At 40.4% G+C, this 18,808-nt stretch overlaps 1 protein-coding gene across 3 annotated transcripts in view; it reads left to right on the top strand.

The window, feature by feature from the left end:
* The window catches only part of HEMK2 (HemK methyltransferase 2, ETF1 glutamine and histone H4 lysine), a 30,520-nt gene extending 24,312 nt beyond the window's left edge, over positions 1–6,208 (top strand). The window contains exons 5-7 of one of the 3 annotated variants that reach the window (XM_075542392.1): positions 2,172–2,313; positions 5,180–5,226; positions 5,799–6,208. In XM_075542392.1, coding sequence (XP_075398507.1) covers positions 2,172–2,313; positions 5,180–5,226; positions 5,799–5,825 — 216 coding nt within the window. In that variant the 3' untranslated portion in view covers positions 5,826–6,208. Of the gene's footprint in view, positions 1–2,171; positions 2,314–3,965; positions 5,157–5,179 lie in introns of those variants that run through there. The other 2 variants (XM_075542391.1, XM_075542390.1) reach the window with 2 other exon arrangements.
* The last annotated feature ends 12,600 nt before the right edge of the window (positions 6,209–18,808 follow it).

Genomic DNA, 18,808 nt, shown 5'->3' with positions numbered 1-18,808 from the left:
CATGGCAAGATTAACACCAAAAAGTTATTGGATTCCTATATACTAACAAAGAGAACTCCAAAAAAGAAATCAGGAAAACCATTTACAATAGCTGTGCACACACAAAAATGAAATACTTAGGAATAAAGCTAACTAGAGAAACAAAAGACTTGTACCAGAAAAACTACAGATCACTATTACAAGAAACCTGCTTAAATGGAAGAATATTCCATATTCATAGATAGGAAGGCTAAACATTGTGAAAATGTCACTACTACCCAAAGTAGTCTATAAATATAATACAAATGCAATCCAAATCCCAAATTCAATCTTTAAAATTGCTAATTTTATATGGAGAGCAATGAACTTGTTAAGAAGAGGCCTCTTTACTATCTGATCTCAAATCCTATTCCACAGCCACTGTAGTCAAATTAGCCTAGCACTAGTACAATCGTAGATACATAGATCAGAGGAACAGAATAGAGAACCAAGAAATACATTCATCTACCTAAAGACAACTGATCTTCAACAAGGACCCAAAAAGCCATCTCATGGGAATGAGATAATCTCTTTAGCAAATGGTGCTGACAAAATTGGATCTCCATGTGCAGAACATTGAAATACGACCCAAACTTCACTCCATGTACAAAAATGAACTCAAGATGGATCAAAGACCTAATGTAAACCCCAGAGCTATAAAGACCATCAATGAGATAATAGGGACAAACTTGAGCACCCACTACAGGACATAGACATATTATCAAACATAATGAAGGGAGAACAAAAGGCGAAATAAGATGTATATTCAAAAGCCTTCATCAGAAGACTAAAGAGAACCCATGAACTGGGAGTGGGGGTGGGGGTGGGGGTGGTACGGGGCGGAAATTAGCAGCAGCCCAGTAGACAAGGGAGTAATGTCTAAAAATATAGAAAACGGAAAGACCTCATTAAAGGAAAAAAATATTTCTAACCCAATTAAAAAGTGGGCGAAGTACATTAACAGGCAGTTTACCAAAATATTATATCCAAGTGAATAAAAATATGAAAAAATACAATCAGCCATCTGGGAGATGCAAATCAAAACAACAGTGAGAAACTACCTTACACTGACATAGACAGCCCAACCTTAAATGCTAGAGAGGGTGTGGAGAGATTGGAACCTTTATACCATACTGGTAGTTTGTAAATGTGTACAACTCCAGCTAACAAGTGGGAGTAGAAATTCTATATCCTCTAGCAATATCTCTTCTTGCCATATACCCTAAAGTAGTAAGAGATAGCATAACAGATACATGCACACCCATGTTCATCACAGCACTGATCACAATAGCAAGAAGTTGGAAACAGCCCAAATGCCCATCAGTAGACAAATGGGTAAAGAAACGTTAGTGTATGCACACATGAAATACTAAGCATAACTCAAACAATGATAAAGCCATAATGACCTGGATGGACTTGGAGATAATTATGCTGAGTGAAGTTAGTTCATCACAAAAGAACACATACTATATGCAACCACTACTGTAGGGATAAATCCCAGGGGAAAACTTGTATAACAAAGGGAACAGACTTTAGAGGTTGCCGAAGGGGGGAGTGCAGGGGAGGGAAGAAGCAGCCGCGGACTAGAGGGTTTGCCAGTGTTGACTTGGGTGGAAAGGGAGGCTGGAGTTCACGAGAGGAAGATGTTGGGCAGGGAGGTTTGGGAGGACTGAAATAGGAAGGTGAGGAGGGGTTTCAATTACTGAATGCCGGCTTGGTGGTCTGAAATATGAACCCTTCCCAATTTTTTAAAGGGTGTATATGATTTATCTTTTAAACAATCTAGAAAAGAGCCAGGTGCTGTAGGACATTCTTTGTTTCCGCCAAATAGATCTCTTACAACACAAGTTCCTAGTTTCTTCTTAATATTGTACATATATTAACTGATATCACTCAATGCACACATTGTAATGAACTCAAATACACTTCCCTCCCCACTCTGCCCCCCTCACGAACCCTTGGTAATTTATAAATTATTATTTTGTCATATCCTACACTGTCCGACATCTCCCTTCACCCACTTTTCTGTAAAACTTATTTGTTTGGTGAATATTTGTCAAAAAGATTCTGTTTATGATTCTTGATTTCATATATAAACTGAGTCAAAAATACAACTTTAGTCCAAAGAAAACACTTTTTTTAATTGTTTGGAGGTGAAAAGTCGAGGCATTGAGGCAGCCTGGGCCGGTGGCAGAAATGGCCGAGAAGTCATGGACAGATTCTTTCCATTGGCTGCAGATCTGCTTTCCCCAAGAGGATTATTCTATCTCGTTACCATTAAAGAAAACAATCCAGGTAATGCCCATCAGTTTGTATTTTAGCCATTTACTAGGCAGAAGTCAAGAATTAATAGTGCAGAAGACTACATAAAATCACATGGACTATTGATAAATGCAGACATAACATTCATGTAGAAAGATATTTTTGAGGTAAATTTTTATGGCTTCAAAAAACATTGTCTATTATCTCCACCATCTCACTCCTCTTCTTTTTTTTCCTCACTCCTCTTTGTAACCTAGTATTCACATACACAATCTCTAATTTCTTCTTTAGAACACCTCAAGCTCAATATTGTGAGTTTTTCTCTCCACCCTTGTGGCCCCATGCTCTGGGCAATTCTGTTTTCTTTGGTTCCTCTGAAGTTGTATCATGAAAATTGTCTGTTCTGTCTCCCGCGGTGCACTCTACTTTTCCTCTAGGTTCTATAATTCATTGCATCAGCCACACTACATAGCAAGACAATTTCATGATTAAGGGATTTACTGAGGAAGGCAACAGGTTCCATTACAGGTGAGAAGTACTCAGAATACCGTTGTTCAGTCAGGACACATTACAACATTCTTTCAGGGCTGCTGGTAAATGCCCAAAGAGTAGTCCGCTCTACTAGAACCCTCATCCTGGAGGCCCTCCGCCCCATCTCCCTGAGTCAGCAAGCCCAGCTTGCCGATTAGGTGCCCAGATGCCCTTCACTTTTGCCCCGAACACTCAGATTTACTTGCTCTGTGGGCTGGAGGGGTTGGGAGTATGTGGCCACAACCCTTTCTCAGGCTTTGGCTCCTGTTGCTCCTCTGATGTCACAGCTGTCATCCTGCACCCAGGAGGTTTACTGTGCAGGGACCTTGGGTCCAGAGGACATGCATCACTCCTGGCTCAGGCTGGTAGAGATCCCCCCTCCCGTGTCTCCGAGGACTCATTTTATACCCAGCATGGTGGTAATCCCAATGAGGCCTGTTCAGAATTACTCACAGGTGCATCCTATCAGTATCTACGTCCCCCTTCTTACCCAGACACATGTAAGCAAAGGTCGTTTAGTGGGAGCTACAGAGACTTTGGTCAGACGAGTCACATTAAATGATTCATTGCCCCTGCACTATCTCATCATTTGGATTTTTAAATTTTGATTTTAAAATGACTAAGTAAGTTGATCGTAATCTTTCTTCTTTTCCTATCTCCTTTGATTTTATCTCATGTCTTACACATCATGATTACTAGTTTTCTTTATTTTTTGTTTTCTTTTAAGATCAGTTTTATTTCTAATAGGAAGGGATAAAAACTGCCTTATTTGTCAGAACTATGCAATGGAAACCAGTATGGGGTGCCCTTATCTTCACTGACATTTTTCATCCAAGAGGAAGACTAGAGGGCAGAGATTGGAGCCCTTGCTGTAATTACAAGTTTAATTAATTTTTGCTGTTGTTGAATCCAGAGTAAGCTGCTCCTTCAAAGCAGGCCATGCACCCCAGTTGGAACCCAAGCAGCACCTTGATGATACAAAATGCTCCCATCTATCTGAAGCCCAAGGCCACTTAATAGGAACTCTTATTATACATTGTTTTACCGGATGAAGATAATTTTTTAAGTTTGTGTTTATCATTGTAATAAGCTGTTTAGTGATCAAACCAAAGTATTTAATGAGGGTTTACAGTTTGTTCTCATTTTTATTTTAGAAGAAATTTTTAAAATAATGAAGAAAAAAGGCCTGCAAGGCACCACTGCACTTTCCAGGCAGGCGGGCCAAGAAATCCTTTCTGTCCTCAAATTCTCCAAATCTGGATGTACAGGTGTCTGCTGACAGCTTTGGGAAGCGGAGTCCATTCAGCATGTTTTGGAACTGAAGTAATTCCTGGATTTATCAAAAACTTGTCAGAAAGGTTTTATAGAAAAAAGGTAGAAGAAAGAGGCATTCCCTTTCACCCACAGGGAGTATTCAAGCTTATAGAAATCTTTATGCAATGTGCATAAATTGCATATTTATATATAAAATATGTTTCTTATGTACAAACACCTTGTCTTTTTTTATTAAAAGATCATTCTATTGGGGACTCTTACAACTCTTGTTACAGTCCATACATTGCTTGCATCAGGCATGTTTGTACATATGTTGCCTTCAGTGTTTGCTAGACATTTATTTTTATTGAGCCCTTGGTATCAGCTCCTTTTTTCCCCTACCCCCTTTCATAACCCCTCGATAAATTATAAATTATTGATATTTTCATATCTTAAACCAACCAGTCTCCCTCCCCCTATGTCTTCTGTTCTTCCTCCTGGAGTGGGGTGTATGGTTATGTCAGTCATTACGATCAGTTCCCCCTTTCTCCCTTCCTCTCCCCACTTTTCCTCCCCCCCTTCCTCCTACCCTTCTGGTATCACTATTCCCACTCCTGTTCCTGGGTTCTGTGTGTCATGAGCACCATCTCTTATCTATACCTGTGTCCATGCTCCATCTAGTCTGAATTGAGAAGCAGCACTGGGGTTCATGGTAGTGGCGGGTGGGGAAGCCTCAAGGAACCAGAGGAATATTGTGTTTCATCGATGCTTTACTGCACCCTGGTTGACCCATCCCTTCCCTGTGGCCCCTCTGTGGAGGGAACGCACCGTATCTTATTGTACCTTACTTTATTGACCTTCCGTTACTGTGCTTTTTACAGGTTGGATGTTTGTGGCAACTTTGCCTCAAGCAAAGCCTCAGGTGCAATTTTCCAACAGCATGTCATGTACTCTGTCTGTGTCATATTTTGGTTGTTTCTCACACCATTTCAAGTTTTTTCGTAATGCTATTGCATCTTAATAAACTACAGTTTAATATAGACATACCTTATATGCACTGGGGAACCAAAGAAATGTGTGTGACTTGTTTTATTGTGTATTTGCTTTATTGCAGTGGTCTGGAACCAGACCCACCATATCTCCAAAATATGCTTGTATAATGTAAGTATAAAATATATGAAAGAATACTTATGTTAACATTATTTGTAATAGCATTGATTCAATCTCCATATCCATTAGTACAGGGATTGGTTAAATAATGCCTAAGTACAATAGATCTGAGTATGCAGTCAGTGAAACCAGTGTGTCGGGTGTCTGTCTACTAAGCCCCTGGAGGGGTCTGTGTTGTACTATGAAGGAAACTAAGGATTTGAGGACTGAACAGTGAAGCAGCATGGCCACAAGAAGCAGTGACACACAACTTTTCATTGCACAGCACTTGGGCAGCATTATATGAAGGGAGAGACCCGCCCTGCAGGAGACCGTGCACGGCAGCTCCAGGTGCCACCACAGCAAAAGTGCAGAAGGGAGGTTGGAGAGGGAGTGCTACAGATCCAATTGTGCCTCCCAGGGTTCCATATTAGAATCCTAGGTGGAGCTCCAACCTATTAGTTCTCTGCACTGTAGGGTTGCTGTGAGTTGGAATCAACTCAGCAACTCACACCACCTCCACCTGTGGGTGTATTCCATTTGGAAATGCCATTTACTGTGTTAATGTTACTATACTTACGAAGGTATGCTCGAAACCTCATCACTTCTGAATACTATGAAGAACACAAAGACGGAAAGAAGTCAACATATACGGGGAATGCAAAGACTATCTGAACACAGACCAATGTCCAATCCCAGGAACTCCAAGGATTGCTGACTACCAGCAGCTGAAATCAGTGACACTTGTTCAGCTTGGTTTAGAAGCTGAAATTGATGATACAGAATGTCTTTCAAGAGCTAGCTCTGAATTTGGACGTCTAGCTTCCGTGAGAAAATAAATTTCTGTTCTTTAAAGTTGCTTGTAAAAAAATAAAAGAAAGCTGCTTGTAGCATTTGGATACTGCTCTGGCAAGATGGGCCAAGGGAAATAGAAATAAGGCATATAGAGTAGCAAGGCGGAGAAGATCACTGTAAGTATAAGAAAACCCATAGGTTTTCTGCTTCCTGTGAGTGACTGCTTCCTGTCAATAAACTGAAAAGAGGGGATATGGAGAATTTCCCCCTGAGAACACAGGAACATTGACACATAGCAAAATAGAAGGCCCATGGGATTTTATAGATAATACCAAACACACAAGGGCCCCAACTCATTTGATAACAGGATTGTCTTTGATGCCAAAACCAGACAGAAGCCAGAAGGATTATCAGAGGTTGATCTCAGTTGTGAATATATATGCAATACAACAAAGATTGCTAGATTAATTTCAGTTGTGACCAAAAATGCATCATTTTATAATAAATTATTTTTGAATCAACACATATATTATCTGTGATAATAGTATTGTTCGTGTCCAATTAGAGTTTACCCCAGAGGTGGGGAAGTAAGTAAACTTAGTAGACAGGGGAAAAAATACTTCCTAATACATTCCATACCATTCATTCAGACCTCAAAAATGTAAACAGGCTACAAATTTAGAGCCCAGATCTATAAATAATAATGCTCCATGTAGTGACTGACAATAGTGCATTTTAAAGTCCAGGAAAGGGGGCTCTGGCGGCAGAGTGGGCTGCACACTAAGCTGCTGCTTATATCGCCAAGTTAATACCATGGATGACTGCTGACCCAGTAGTCTTGCCAGTATAGCACTGTCAGGAAACAGCAGGTGAGATTCCACAGGTGTGGTACTCAGACCATCGATCAAACAGACTGACAAAACGGGTGTTATGCAAGGTATACTGACATAAAGCGGTGTTAAAAAAAATCATTTAATTGCAATCTTATGACAGTAAACTACAAAAGTATTTCTGAAACAGCGCATCAAAATTGAATATTATTTTTCTTTTAAGTAAACTAAATTTTAAAATTATTTTTGTTGCTACTTCATAACTGTAAATTTGCTACTGTTATGAATCAGACGACCCCTGTGAAAAGGTTGTTCGACCCCCAAAGGGGTTGCTACCCACAGGTTGAGAACCGCGGGACTAAATAGAGGTGGTGTGTGAACTCTCATGACTGGCTAGAATATTAGTACAGTTTCTGGAAGCTCTGGCCTGAGCAATAATGCAGGTTTCTTCAACATTTCTAACAACAGTACCTCCATTGGCTGGCCTAGAAGAGAGTGTGACATGCTGTGCATGACAGATCCCCAGGACACAATCTAGAATTAGATCTTCTGAAAGCTGTCACTTGCCCTTCAATCTAGCCCCATCTGAGAACAATTAGGTCTTAGGACAAGGCTCTGCTTAATACTTGCCCTCATGATGAGATCACTGAAGAGATGGGTGCTATAGCAAAGTGTGGTGAAAAAACTAGATGGTGCCTGGCTATCAGAAAGAATAGTGTCGGGGTTTTAAAGGCTTGTCTTCAAACAAGTAGGCATCTCATTGAGCCATCAACTAAGTCCAAATATTAAAAGCGCCAAATCCAAAGGAGAGAATAGTATCAAAGCTTAAATTGTGAAGATCCAGTTTGCAGAAGGCTATGGATGACAGTGGAAACCCAGTATCTGTGTGCAAGGTCCTCACAGATTAAGCTGCAGGTGAATCCCCTCTCACCGTAGTCTGGGGACGTGAATAGCCTTGTAATCACACAGAATTGTAGAAATGATTATAATATAGTTAGGTTAAAATGTAATACTTACTCTCCCTTTGACCTCTTTAAAAGTATGCTGATTAAGCCTCTGGTGAATGAATACCCTCTGACTCGAGACCAGGGATGTCAGTAGCCTTGCTGTATCATGCAAAGTGGATTGAAGAGTGGATGATAGCAAATACAGTTACACTTTTCCACTTGATCCCTTTGACACATTTTTAAGTTGCTCTAGTTTAGAATATTTTCTGCTTTCCTTTTCATTGTTTTCCATATTTTATTTTGTTACTGCTTTTTTGCTATTTTTGTTTTTGTATGTTTATCAGTATATGAAATCCAAGATGGGTGAATCTAGAGACAGTAACTAGATTAATGGTTTCTTAGGGGGATCGCAGGGTAGGTTGGGGAAACTGGGAGTACTGATAGTGGTAATAATTCTACAGCTCTTGATATGATTGAACTATCGAATTGTGTACATTATGTGGGTTATATGCCAATAAAACTTTGAAACAAAAAGTTAAAAGTTGCAAGTAAGATCATTACCAGTGGTCTATTTTAACATGCATTTTCAAAAATAAAAACTATGCCACTAATTCTATTATAAAAAATACAAGAGGGTACCCTCCAAAAAATGGAATTTTTTTCAAAGCTATGCATTTAAATTTTTTTACAAAACAACCTTATCATCACCTTCAAAGTACTCTCCATTACACTTAATACATTTGTCAAATCTACGATTCCGTTCTTGGAAACATTTTTCAGATTCATCTGTTTGGATGGCTGACAGCATTTCCCTTGTCACTTCACTTCTACATTGTTAAATCACTGCCCTTTCATGTCCCTCTGCATTTATGGAAACAAAGAAGTCGCAGAGTGTAGTCAGGTGAGTAGTGGGGGGGAGGGGCAAGAGAGGCCATGCTGAGTTTTTGATGGTACACTGTGATGGCTGCGTGAACACGTGCATTGTTGTGGTGGCAAAACTAGTCCCATCTGCCAAAAATCAGGCCTTTTTTGTCACACAGTTATGCAATCTTTTCAGAACTTCTAAATAGAAAGCTTGACTAACAGTCAGCCCTGGTGGAACGAACTCCAAATGCACCATTCCCCTTATCAAAAACAAATAAGCATCATCTTGATCTTTGATTTCACTTGACAAGCTTTTTATGGACGAGGTAATGATGGCATTTTCCACGGGCTTGATTGATGTTTGCTTTAGGGGTCCTACTAGCACCATGTCTCCTCACCAGTAATGACCCTGGACAAAAGCTGTTCTTTCAAAGCACAGCATGTTTCCACTCGACACTCTATACTGGTCAATCAGAACCCAAGGCAGCGACCCTTCTCATTCCCAAATAGTCTGTTAAAGTCCACTGACCTGAGCTCCCAGCTAGTCCAGAGATCTTCGCCAGCTCTTCAATGGTCCGTCGTCGATAGTTGAGCACAAGTGCACGAATTTTGTCGACATTTTCATCTGTTCAGGAAGTTGACCTCCAGACTGAGGTTTGGCATCAATCAACACTTAAGCTTTTGGGAACAAGAAAACCACTTGTGCACTGGAGTTTTTCTCATAGCACTGTCCTTGTAAGCTGTGTTCAACATCACAACAGTGTCTGAGGCATTTTTCCCAAGCAGGAAACAAAATCACACACCCTCCCAGTGTTCTCTTCAATCAGCCATCAAAAAAAAATGAGGTTTGAGTGAAATTGTTTTTACGAAAAAATTCACTGACCAAAGAACCTTTCCAGGCAATGCCACTGGGCGCACTAACTCAGTGAGTTGCTGAATGCTCACCTAGCAGGGAAAAATGTGTACTACAGAAGTTCCCGCCCAACAGAGCTTTTTTCTGGTTGTTTTTTGTGGAGGGTGTCGGGGCACCCCCTCATAGGATGTAAATAACCCAACAATTAATACACAGAGTAAGTCATAAAGTACTGCTTCAAAATTAAACTTTATTAAAAATAACAAAATGTGAGTCTATCCTCCATTTAGGTCAATACACTTCTGAAGACAGAATTTATACCACTTTCAAATGGCAATTGGAAACCCTCAAAGGACTCAAACCGTATTTTAAATATTCTTTGAGTGTTAGGAACTCCCTCTGAAGATCAGGGCTATGCAATATATGGCGCTAAGTTTTCCCACAAAATTATGACAGCACTTGCTACCTTTAAAGAAAGAACAGGTGCAACACCACCAGGGCTCCTTCTGCATCATGGGAAAAAAATTCCAAGGTGCAAAGTTTAATCATAATTAACAACTTAATTTCATGACCTTGCTTCTGAAAGCCAACCCTTCAGGGGAATGGGAAGGGAGGGACAAAAATGAGGAGCTGATGCCAGGGGCTTAGTGGAGAGCAAATGTTTTTAGAATGATGAGGGCAATGAATGTACAAATGTGCTTTACATGATGTATGTAAGGATTGTGATAAGAGTTGTATGAGCCCCTAAAAACGATAAAAAAAAAAAGAAAGCCAACCCTTCAGAGACAGCCTCTATTGTCAAGATCAATCACTAATAAACCCAACAGTAAACCTGCTTCAGAAAGCAGCTGGCCAATGTATTTTGCCAAAATACCCATTTTTGTAGCTGGACTTCTATAACCAATGAAACAACAGTCCAACAGAAAAGCCATATACGACGTTGGTAGTTGCCATTGAGTGGTTCACCAGTGGACTTAGGTATAACTGAACAAAACGTTTGCCCAGTCCTGTGCCCTCTTTAAGATCACTGGTATGGTTGAGTCCACTGTTTCAGTCACTGTGTTTGGGGACTCATTTTCCAGGACATAAATACCAGCAAGTCAAGCTCACTGCCATCGAGTCATTTCCAACTCATAGTGACCCTATAAGACAGTAGAGCTGCCCCTTTGGGCTTGCAAGACGTACGTAAATCTTTACAGGAGCAGAAAGCCTCACCTTTCTCCTGAGGAGTAGCTGGTGAGTTCAAACTGCTCACCTAGCGGGTAGCAGCCCAACACTACCAGGGCTCCTTCTTAATTACATGAAGCAATGTTCTATTATGCATAGGTTAGTTGACTGGTTTGCAGCAGTAGTTAGCCAGGACTTCCCCCTACCCCCATGCCTCCATCTGACTTAATCTAGAAACTCTACTAATCCTGTCTGTGATAGTTAACCTGCTGGCATTTGAAATGCTGGGGGCATAGTTGCTTACATGATAGCAACACACAAACCACCACAGTAAGACAGACAGATGAGAGAAATGGGAGGTGGCTATGTAAAATAGGCACGGGGTTTTACTCAAAATGCCTATGACTAAGCTGCTTAATTTTCTTTGGGATAAAATTAATATTTGTGTCTTTAAAAAATTAGTTCAATGATATTACACAGTGAACTGATCTATTCTTTGGAGATCCCTTGGCAAGATTATTTGGCATTTCACTTGACAGTATTCCAGCACACTGTAGACCAACAGTGTGGTAGTTATATAACCTGTCCATTTGAGACTTGAGAGTGAATGGGTTAGCCTGTCAATCAGGTCACAGCTTAATGACCTCACTTGGAGGCCCTAAGGAGATAAATAGCTGGCTGGAGGTGGGACACATACTCGAACTCCCTGCAGGGCATTACTGACGACAACAAGCCTGATGGAGTGACGTTGATGCAGCCAGAGAGCCCTGAGAGCTGAAGGAGCCACGTGGCGACCCCTGCCAGTGCTAAGATGTTTCCACTTCCACTGGATCCACACGATTTCCCACCCACTGGCCTGTAATCGTCCTTCATTCAGCATTATTGCATGGCTGTGTGGGTCTGAAGAGGAATTTATGGACTACTATTGGACATATGAGTTCATATTGGACTTACGGATTTACCTGGACTGGACTGCAATGTTTTCTCAATGTTCAATTGCTCTTTGATACAAAATTCTTTTACACATAAGCGTGTTTATGAATTTGTTTCTCTAGTCTACCCAGACAAACAAACAGGAAAGCTCACTGGGCCCCTTGAGACCCAAAGTTCAGTAGCCCTTAGATCTGTTGCCAGGTGATTTTATCAAAAAATGATTTGAACTTTGAATAGCTCCCCTGAACTCTTAATGCTAAATTTCTCTTACAAGTTGTTAGAAGGTGCCATCAAGGTTTTTCCAATTTACACCGCAGCATCCTAGTGTACAGAGAATGAACCACTATCCTGTATCATCCTCACAATTGTTGCGATTACGCTGCTGGGTGCAGCCACTATCAAGCCACCTCATCAAAAACCTTCATCTTCCTTGCTGCTGCCTTTCCACTTTACCGAGCACAATGTCCTTTTCTAAGACTGGCCTCTCCTGATCATAAGCCCAAGTGTGGGATACTCTCACCAGCTTCTCTTCTAAGGAACATTCTGGCTCTCCTTTCAAGACAGACGTGTTCGTTCTGGCAGTCCATGGGACATTCAGTGTGCTACACTCACACCATAATTTAAATGCACCAATTCTTGTCAGGTCTTCCTTATTCTGTTACTCCTTGTCCAGTTTTAATGTGCACATGCGGGGATTGAAAATATCAGGGGTATTCTAGCCCTCAAAGTAACATCTTTGCTTTTTAACACTTTTAAAAAGCTCTTTTGCAGCAGATTTGCCCAATGCAATAATACATCATTTGATTTCTTGACTGCTGTTTCCAGAAGAGTTGATTATGGATCCAAGTAAAAAAAAAATGTTAAGTCTAAAACTTTTAAACTTTTTTCCTCTCTATTTTAATTTTAACTTTATTTTACTTTTAAAAATTATTTCTCTGTGGACTACAATACACACAAAGAAAACATATTCTATGTAGTTGCACAGTCCATGTGGTTTTGGCTTTTTTAATCATTTTATTAGGGGCTCGTACAATTCTTATCACAATCCATGCATCCATCGTGTCCAGCACATTTGTACATTTGTTGCCATCATCATTCTCAAAACACTTGCTTTCTACTTGAGCCCTTAGTATCAGCTCCTCAACTTTTAAACTTTTAACAAGGTTATTTATGACATGTTAGGTAATTAGACTTTCTGGCTTAAAGGGGTGACCTCTTTGGCTAGTATCTTCTATTCTTCCATTGCTTGATTTGCTTTCACCTTTTTTGCTGTTCATTTGTACCAGTTCTTGTTCTCTGTGTTTTGTCTTTTGTTGCCTTGTGTTTGTTGAAGGCACAAGGCAGTATTTTGCATAGAAGAGATGGAGGCATAAGCTGATAAGCCTCTAAACAAGTTGGCCCCTATAAACTAATAGTTCATTATTAAAGATATTAAAAACTGGCTGCCAAAAGGACAAACTCTGCTGTGGATTCTATATAACATCTTCATAAGGGGACTGCCCAAGGCCTGCCAATTTGTTGAAGATCTTTTCCATTTGTTAAAGATTTGATCTAAATTTCTTGATTATCAGTTGCTGGGAATCCTTGCTCACACTTCCAGCCTCTGCTAGGCTGGGAACTCTCACCGTCATTAATAAACACACTTGTAACAATTGGTCTCTTTCTTGTTGTGATGGGTTTGTCTATGTCACAACCACAATCTCCTTCTGGCAGAATTTTCACTGTCATCCTAACTCATGTGTTTACCTTCATAAATGGAAGTATTTGCTAAAAACAACCTAGGATTGCAGAAGCGATGATATAGGCCCGCCCCCAAACAAGGAATAACATAACAGGTAATGACAAAAGTGCCAATGTTACTATTAAAAAGAAAGTCATAGTCCCTAATAAAATGGTTTTTTTTAAAGAAATTCATTGTAAAGAGATATTTTCAACGCTATAGGAAATAACAGATCTCAAGCTAAACACCCTACTTTAACTAAAGAACTATTGCAAGGAACTTTTAAAATATAGAACCGCAAATCAATGGAGAGGTTTCAAAGATTCCACCACAGATACACAAGATGTTTGCTTCTAATTTTCAAAACAAGCCACCCAAGAAGCAAGCCCAGACGGTAACTGGGAAGTATGGCCTTGAGGATAAGATCTGGCAAAGTCAAAAGAGCCAGCTGGCAGCACTGGATAAATCCCAGATGGGCTTTCCAAAATCTTTCATGAAACCGCCTATCACAGTAAGGGCACCTTGGCCTTTATGCTAACCTAGTGTGACTCAGACTCACTGCCATCAAGTTGATGTCCACTCATAGCAACCCTATAGGACAAGGTAGAACTGCCCCTGTGAGTTTCTGGGACTGCAAATCTTTACAGATGCAAAAAGTCTCATCTTTCTCCCAAAGAGCTGCTGGCAACTGTGAACTGCTGACCTTAAAGTTAGCAGCCCAATGCATATAAATGACAAGCTAGGGACTTAGAGAATATATTGGAAAACCACATATCTAGTAAGAGCCTACAAACCAAAATACACCAAAAACTTTGACAACTTAACAAAAAGACAAGTAACCCAGTCATTTCACCCAAGGGGACATTTAAATGGCCACCAAATAGAAAGATGCTTAATGTAATTAGTCATCGGAGAGATGCCATCTCAATCCCAAGATATTTAAACACAAAATGGTAATACGATTAATAAGGAATGTTGGCAAGGCTGTGGGGAAATTGGAACCCATATCTACTGCTGAGAGGAATGCAAAATGGTAAGCCCTTGTGAAAGCCAGTGGGACAATGTCTCACTCATTTGGTAGAACTATCATACGATCCAGCAATTCCACTGCTAGGTGTTGTCCCCAAAGGCTAGAAAGCAGAGACCCAAACAGATACTTGTACACCAATTTCACTGCAGTATTACAATAGCTGAGTGTAGAAACTTAAAATACTCATCAACATAAAAGTAAATAAAAGATGAAATATGCATACAATAGACAACCAGTAAGAGAAATTAAATCCTGATCCATATTAGTTACAGTATGGATGAAGCTTGAAGACGTTCTGCTGTTAAAAGGAGTCAATCACAAAAGGACAAATATTCTCGAATTATACACTATGAGTTACAGTACAAAAAAAAATTAGTTCAACTGCATCCAGAGAGCAGAGCATCAAGAACCCATGGGACGGAAAGAGCAGGTCTGTTTCAATGAAGATACTGTCGAAAAAAACAAACCCAAGGAGAGTCATACATGCATCCATTTCAGAGAAAGGTGACTCAGCAAAATGCAAGAATTACTGAATGCCACCATTAATATCACTTGGAAGTAAAGTTTCACTGAAGAGCATGCAAAAGTGGTTTCAGCAGTACATGCTGGCAATCCAAACCAGCTTCCAAATCGGATATGGAATGAGGGACACCATTGTGGACATCAGATGGATCTTGGCTGAAAACCAGGAATACCTGATAGATGTCTCCTTGCTTTATTGACCATGCAAAGGCATTTGTGGTCATAACAAACTATGGGTGTCATTACAAAGAATGGAGATTCCTGTACCTTTTATCATTTTATTGGGGGGGAGGTCTTACAGATCTTATAACAATCCATGTATCAATTGTGCATATGTTGCTATCATCATTTTCAAAGCATTTTCTACTTGAGCCCTTGGTATCAGCTCCTTTTTTCCCACTCTTCCCCACATTCCAACCCTTGTGAGTCCTTGATAAATTATAAATTAATTTATTTTTAAAATACTTTTATTGGGGCTGTTACATCTCTTATCACAAGCCATACCTTCATCCAGTGTGATTTGCACATATGCCACCATAATAATTTTCAAAGCATTCTCTTCCCACTTGAACCCGTTATCAGCTCCCCTATAAATTATTTTCATATCTTACACTGTCTGTTACCTCCCTTCACCACTTTTCTGTTGTTTGTCCTCCGGGGGGGTGGGGGGGGGAACTATACGTTGATCATTGCCATCAAGTTTCCCTTTTCTCCTTTTTCCCCTACCCTCATGGTATCGCTACTCCTCTTACTGTTCTGAGGGTTTTTATCTGTCCTGGATTCCGTGTGTCGAGAGCTCCTATCTGTCCTGTACCTTTCTTGATGGTGTACATGTACAACCTGTACATAGAGGAAGATGTTCAAACAGCACAAGGAGACACCAGTGTGGTTTAAAGTCAGGAAAGGTGTGCATCAGGATTAAACCCGCTCACCACACTTACTCTATCTGTATGCCAAGCAAATAATGAAGGGGTTGAACAACGTATGTGAGCTGCTTGTGGTGCTTACTGAGCAATGAGACCGTTTGCTGCTAATGCAACGAAGGTACATGAAGGCCTGGGTGGGGTGGGGCTAGAAAACAAGTTGTTTGGAACCCTAACAAGGGCATTTAATGAGAGACTTGGAGGGAGGAGGAGCTATGGAACAGGGAAGATGAGACACAGTAGCCCTGAGATGGCAGGAACCAGTAGACTGGAGCCATGCGGCTGTAGTGGGGCTAGCTGACTCAGCTAAGAGCTGTAACACTAGCCTGAAAAGGACCTGAACAATTTCCAGCAACAGGTGAGAAGAAGCTATCCAGATGAAGAAGTGTCTTCAGAGGTGTTCCTGCACCTTCGGAGTCACATGCTTGGCTTACCTACCTTCATTAGCATGTTGGTGAGTCTGTGGGAGGAAGCAAATTTACAGAACCCAGAGACAGGAGGGAGAGCACCGATGGGGAGCAGTAGTTGGTAACAGATGATGGAGTGAGTGTTACCGCTCTGTGGAGAAGCTGAACATTTGGGTTATCTTTAACCTCTACCTTATAGGAGCCAGCTTTGTGCTGAGTCTGGAAAACATTTTTTAACAGCCAAAAGGGAAAAAAATAATTTCATGGTGTTTACTGCCTATTTAGAAAAAAAATTAAATTAAAATGCTAGATGCATGGCCAGTGCAAAGGAATATATGGTGTTTTAGAAAGGCAGCTAAAGCAGCCCAGGCTACTGGTAATGCTTGCAATACTGCCACATTCGTATCAATCTTATGTTGTTAAAACACTGCTTGAGCTGGACTGCAAAAGAAATCAAAAGAAAAACCTCTCTCAGCGAAGGCAAGCTGAACGGAGCATGTACGTAAAACCTGAGATGGAAAAGGAAATCTATGAAAATATATAATCAATATACAAGGAAGTCATAGAAACAAGGCCAATCCAAGCTTCAGGCAAGCTGACACAAAAGAGAAACCAAAGGAAATTGTTCTGTAAAGTACCCAAGATTTATGCCGGAGTTTTGACTACATGGTTTTCTGAGAAATTGGCCTCACCAGATGACTTGTCTAGACAATCTGAGAGCATCGACATATTAGAACTAAGAAGGTCTTTCAAATTAAGTCCCCAAATTAGGAACAAGCAAAAAATGTAATTTAAAAAAATCACCACAATTAGTAGTAAATATACCCAGGAATCATTTTTTTTCAAAATAGGCAAATTGTTATAGAGAAAGGTATAAATTTCAGTGAGAGACATTATAAAAATGAATAAATGGAATTGGGAAAAATGTAACGGTATAAAAATGGCAATTCTCACACTATAAAGATAGGGAAATTTCCACTATAATCCCAATCTTCTTTGGAGAATGAGGGTGAAACTTAAGCTAATCCTTACATTAATATGAAAAAGTCCAGACTAATGAAGACAAGTTTGAAGAACAATATTAGCCTACTTACCCTTTGATTATAAAACTATAGAATACACACGCACACACACACAGATATAAACACTTAGCATAGATAAACCAGGGATTAAAACAAAGCCCAAGAAGCAATCCACATACACAAGGGGATTTAGCAAAATAAGAGAGAAGGTACCACAAAGTCAATGGGAAATGGATGGGTCGTTTAAGAAATGAGGCTGTGAGAATGGGCTATCAGTACAGAACTAAGATTCAGAAATTCAAGTTCAAATGTAAAACTCTTTAAAAATTAGAACAAGAATAATATTTTTAACTCCTTGGAAGGGACAAGATTTTAAAACAAAACACAAAAAGCTCAAGCAGAAAGAAAAAGAATAAACCTGTCTGGTTGAATTTAACTGAAATATACTGTTAAAGACTCACAGACCCTGCTAAGGACAAGCGCATACTAAAAGAGGCTCTGCAACAATAAAGCATTATGCTGAATAAGGACAGAACACCCACAGAATCACGAGCCCAGGCCTTTAGACACGAAACTCAAAATCCGGTGCCAACTAAGTGCCTGAAATAAAACTAAGATTCTTGGTAGTCAAGGAAATGTAAATTAAGAGACCACCCCATAGCTCTCAGGCTAGGTATGTTATAAACAGCTGATAAAATATAAGCTGCTGGTGCAACGGTAGGTTAAGATGGGGTTCTCTCACACGCTGTGGGAGTACAAAGTTGCATCCTTGTGGAGAGCCGTGTAAGCATCTAACATCATGGAGTACACATTTTCCACTCGCTGAAATTCCCTGTTCAGGCACGGAGCCACCATATCTAGCACATTCGTACAAGGAAACATGACCAAGAATGTCTACTTGCAGCACTGTTTCAACTGGCAAAAAAAAACAAACCCCAAACTGAAATGCCTCAGAACTGGTGGTGGTGGCAGTCTTAATGCTGTCACTATAAGTGGTATTTTGAACATGGAAACCACATCTCAGAGAGCCATGGAACTTGCTCTAGAAGACTGGGGTTGGAAACCTCGCTAAACTGAAGAGCTGAGAACTGTAATGGGTCTCTCTGATGGCTCACGGGGAGCAGATTTACAGAGTGAGAAAGCGCCGCAGCAGATTACAAGTGATTACATACGTACATGCCTGTAAACTTTGAGATACTTTCCCACACATTTACGGATATAAACACAGGTGGTAAAGAACGCAGCCTTTCTGAGGAACTTCCAAGAAATCGTGGTAAGCTCCAGGGAAGGATGGACGGAGTCCTGCTGGCTCTCGGCTCTGTAGGTGCAGCCTCAGGCTGCTCACTGGAAGGTGGGTGGTTCACACTTGGGTCCCTCCACGGGAGAGGGATGAAGCAGTATGCTCCTGTAGACATTTACAGTCTTGGGATCCCTACTTAGTTAGGGTCCCTTTGAGTCAGAATCTTGACGGTGCTGGATGAGTTTTGTTTAAAGGGGGATGGAAAAGAATGGGGTCAGGGAAGAATACAAAATAGTAGTATTTTATTTCTTTAAAAACCAGAAGCAAATATGGCAAAGAAG

Source organism: Tenrec ecaudatus, chromosome 2 (genome assembly GCF_050624435.1).
Source record: "Tenrec ecaudatus isolate mTenEca1 chromosome 2, mTenEca1.hap1, whole genome shotgun sequence".
Classification (NCBI taxonomy): Eukaryota; Metazoa; Chordata; class Mammalia; order Afrosoricida; family Tenrecidae; genus Tenrec; species Tenrec ecaudatus.
This window is presented reverse-complemented; position numbering and strand designations above follow the sequence as displayed.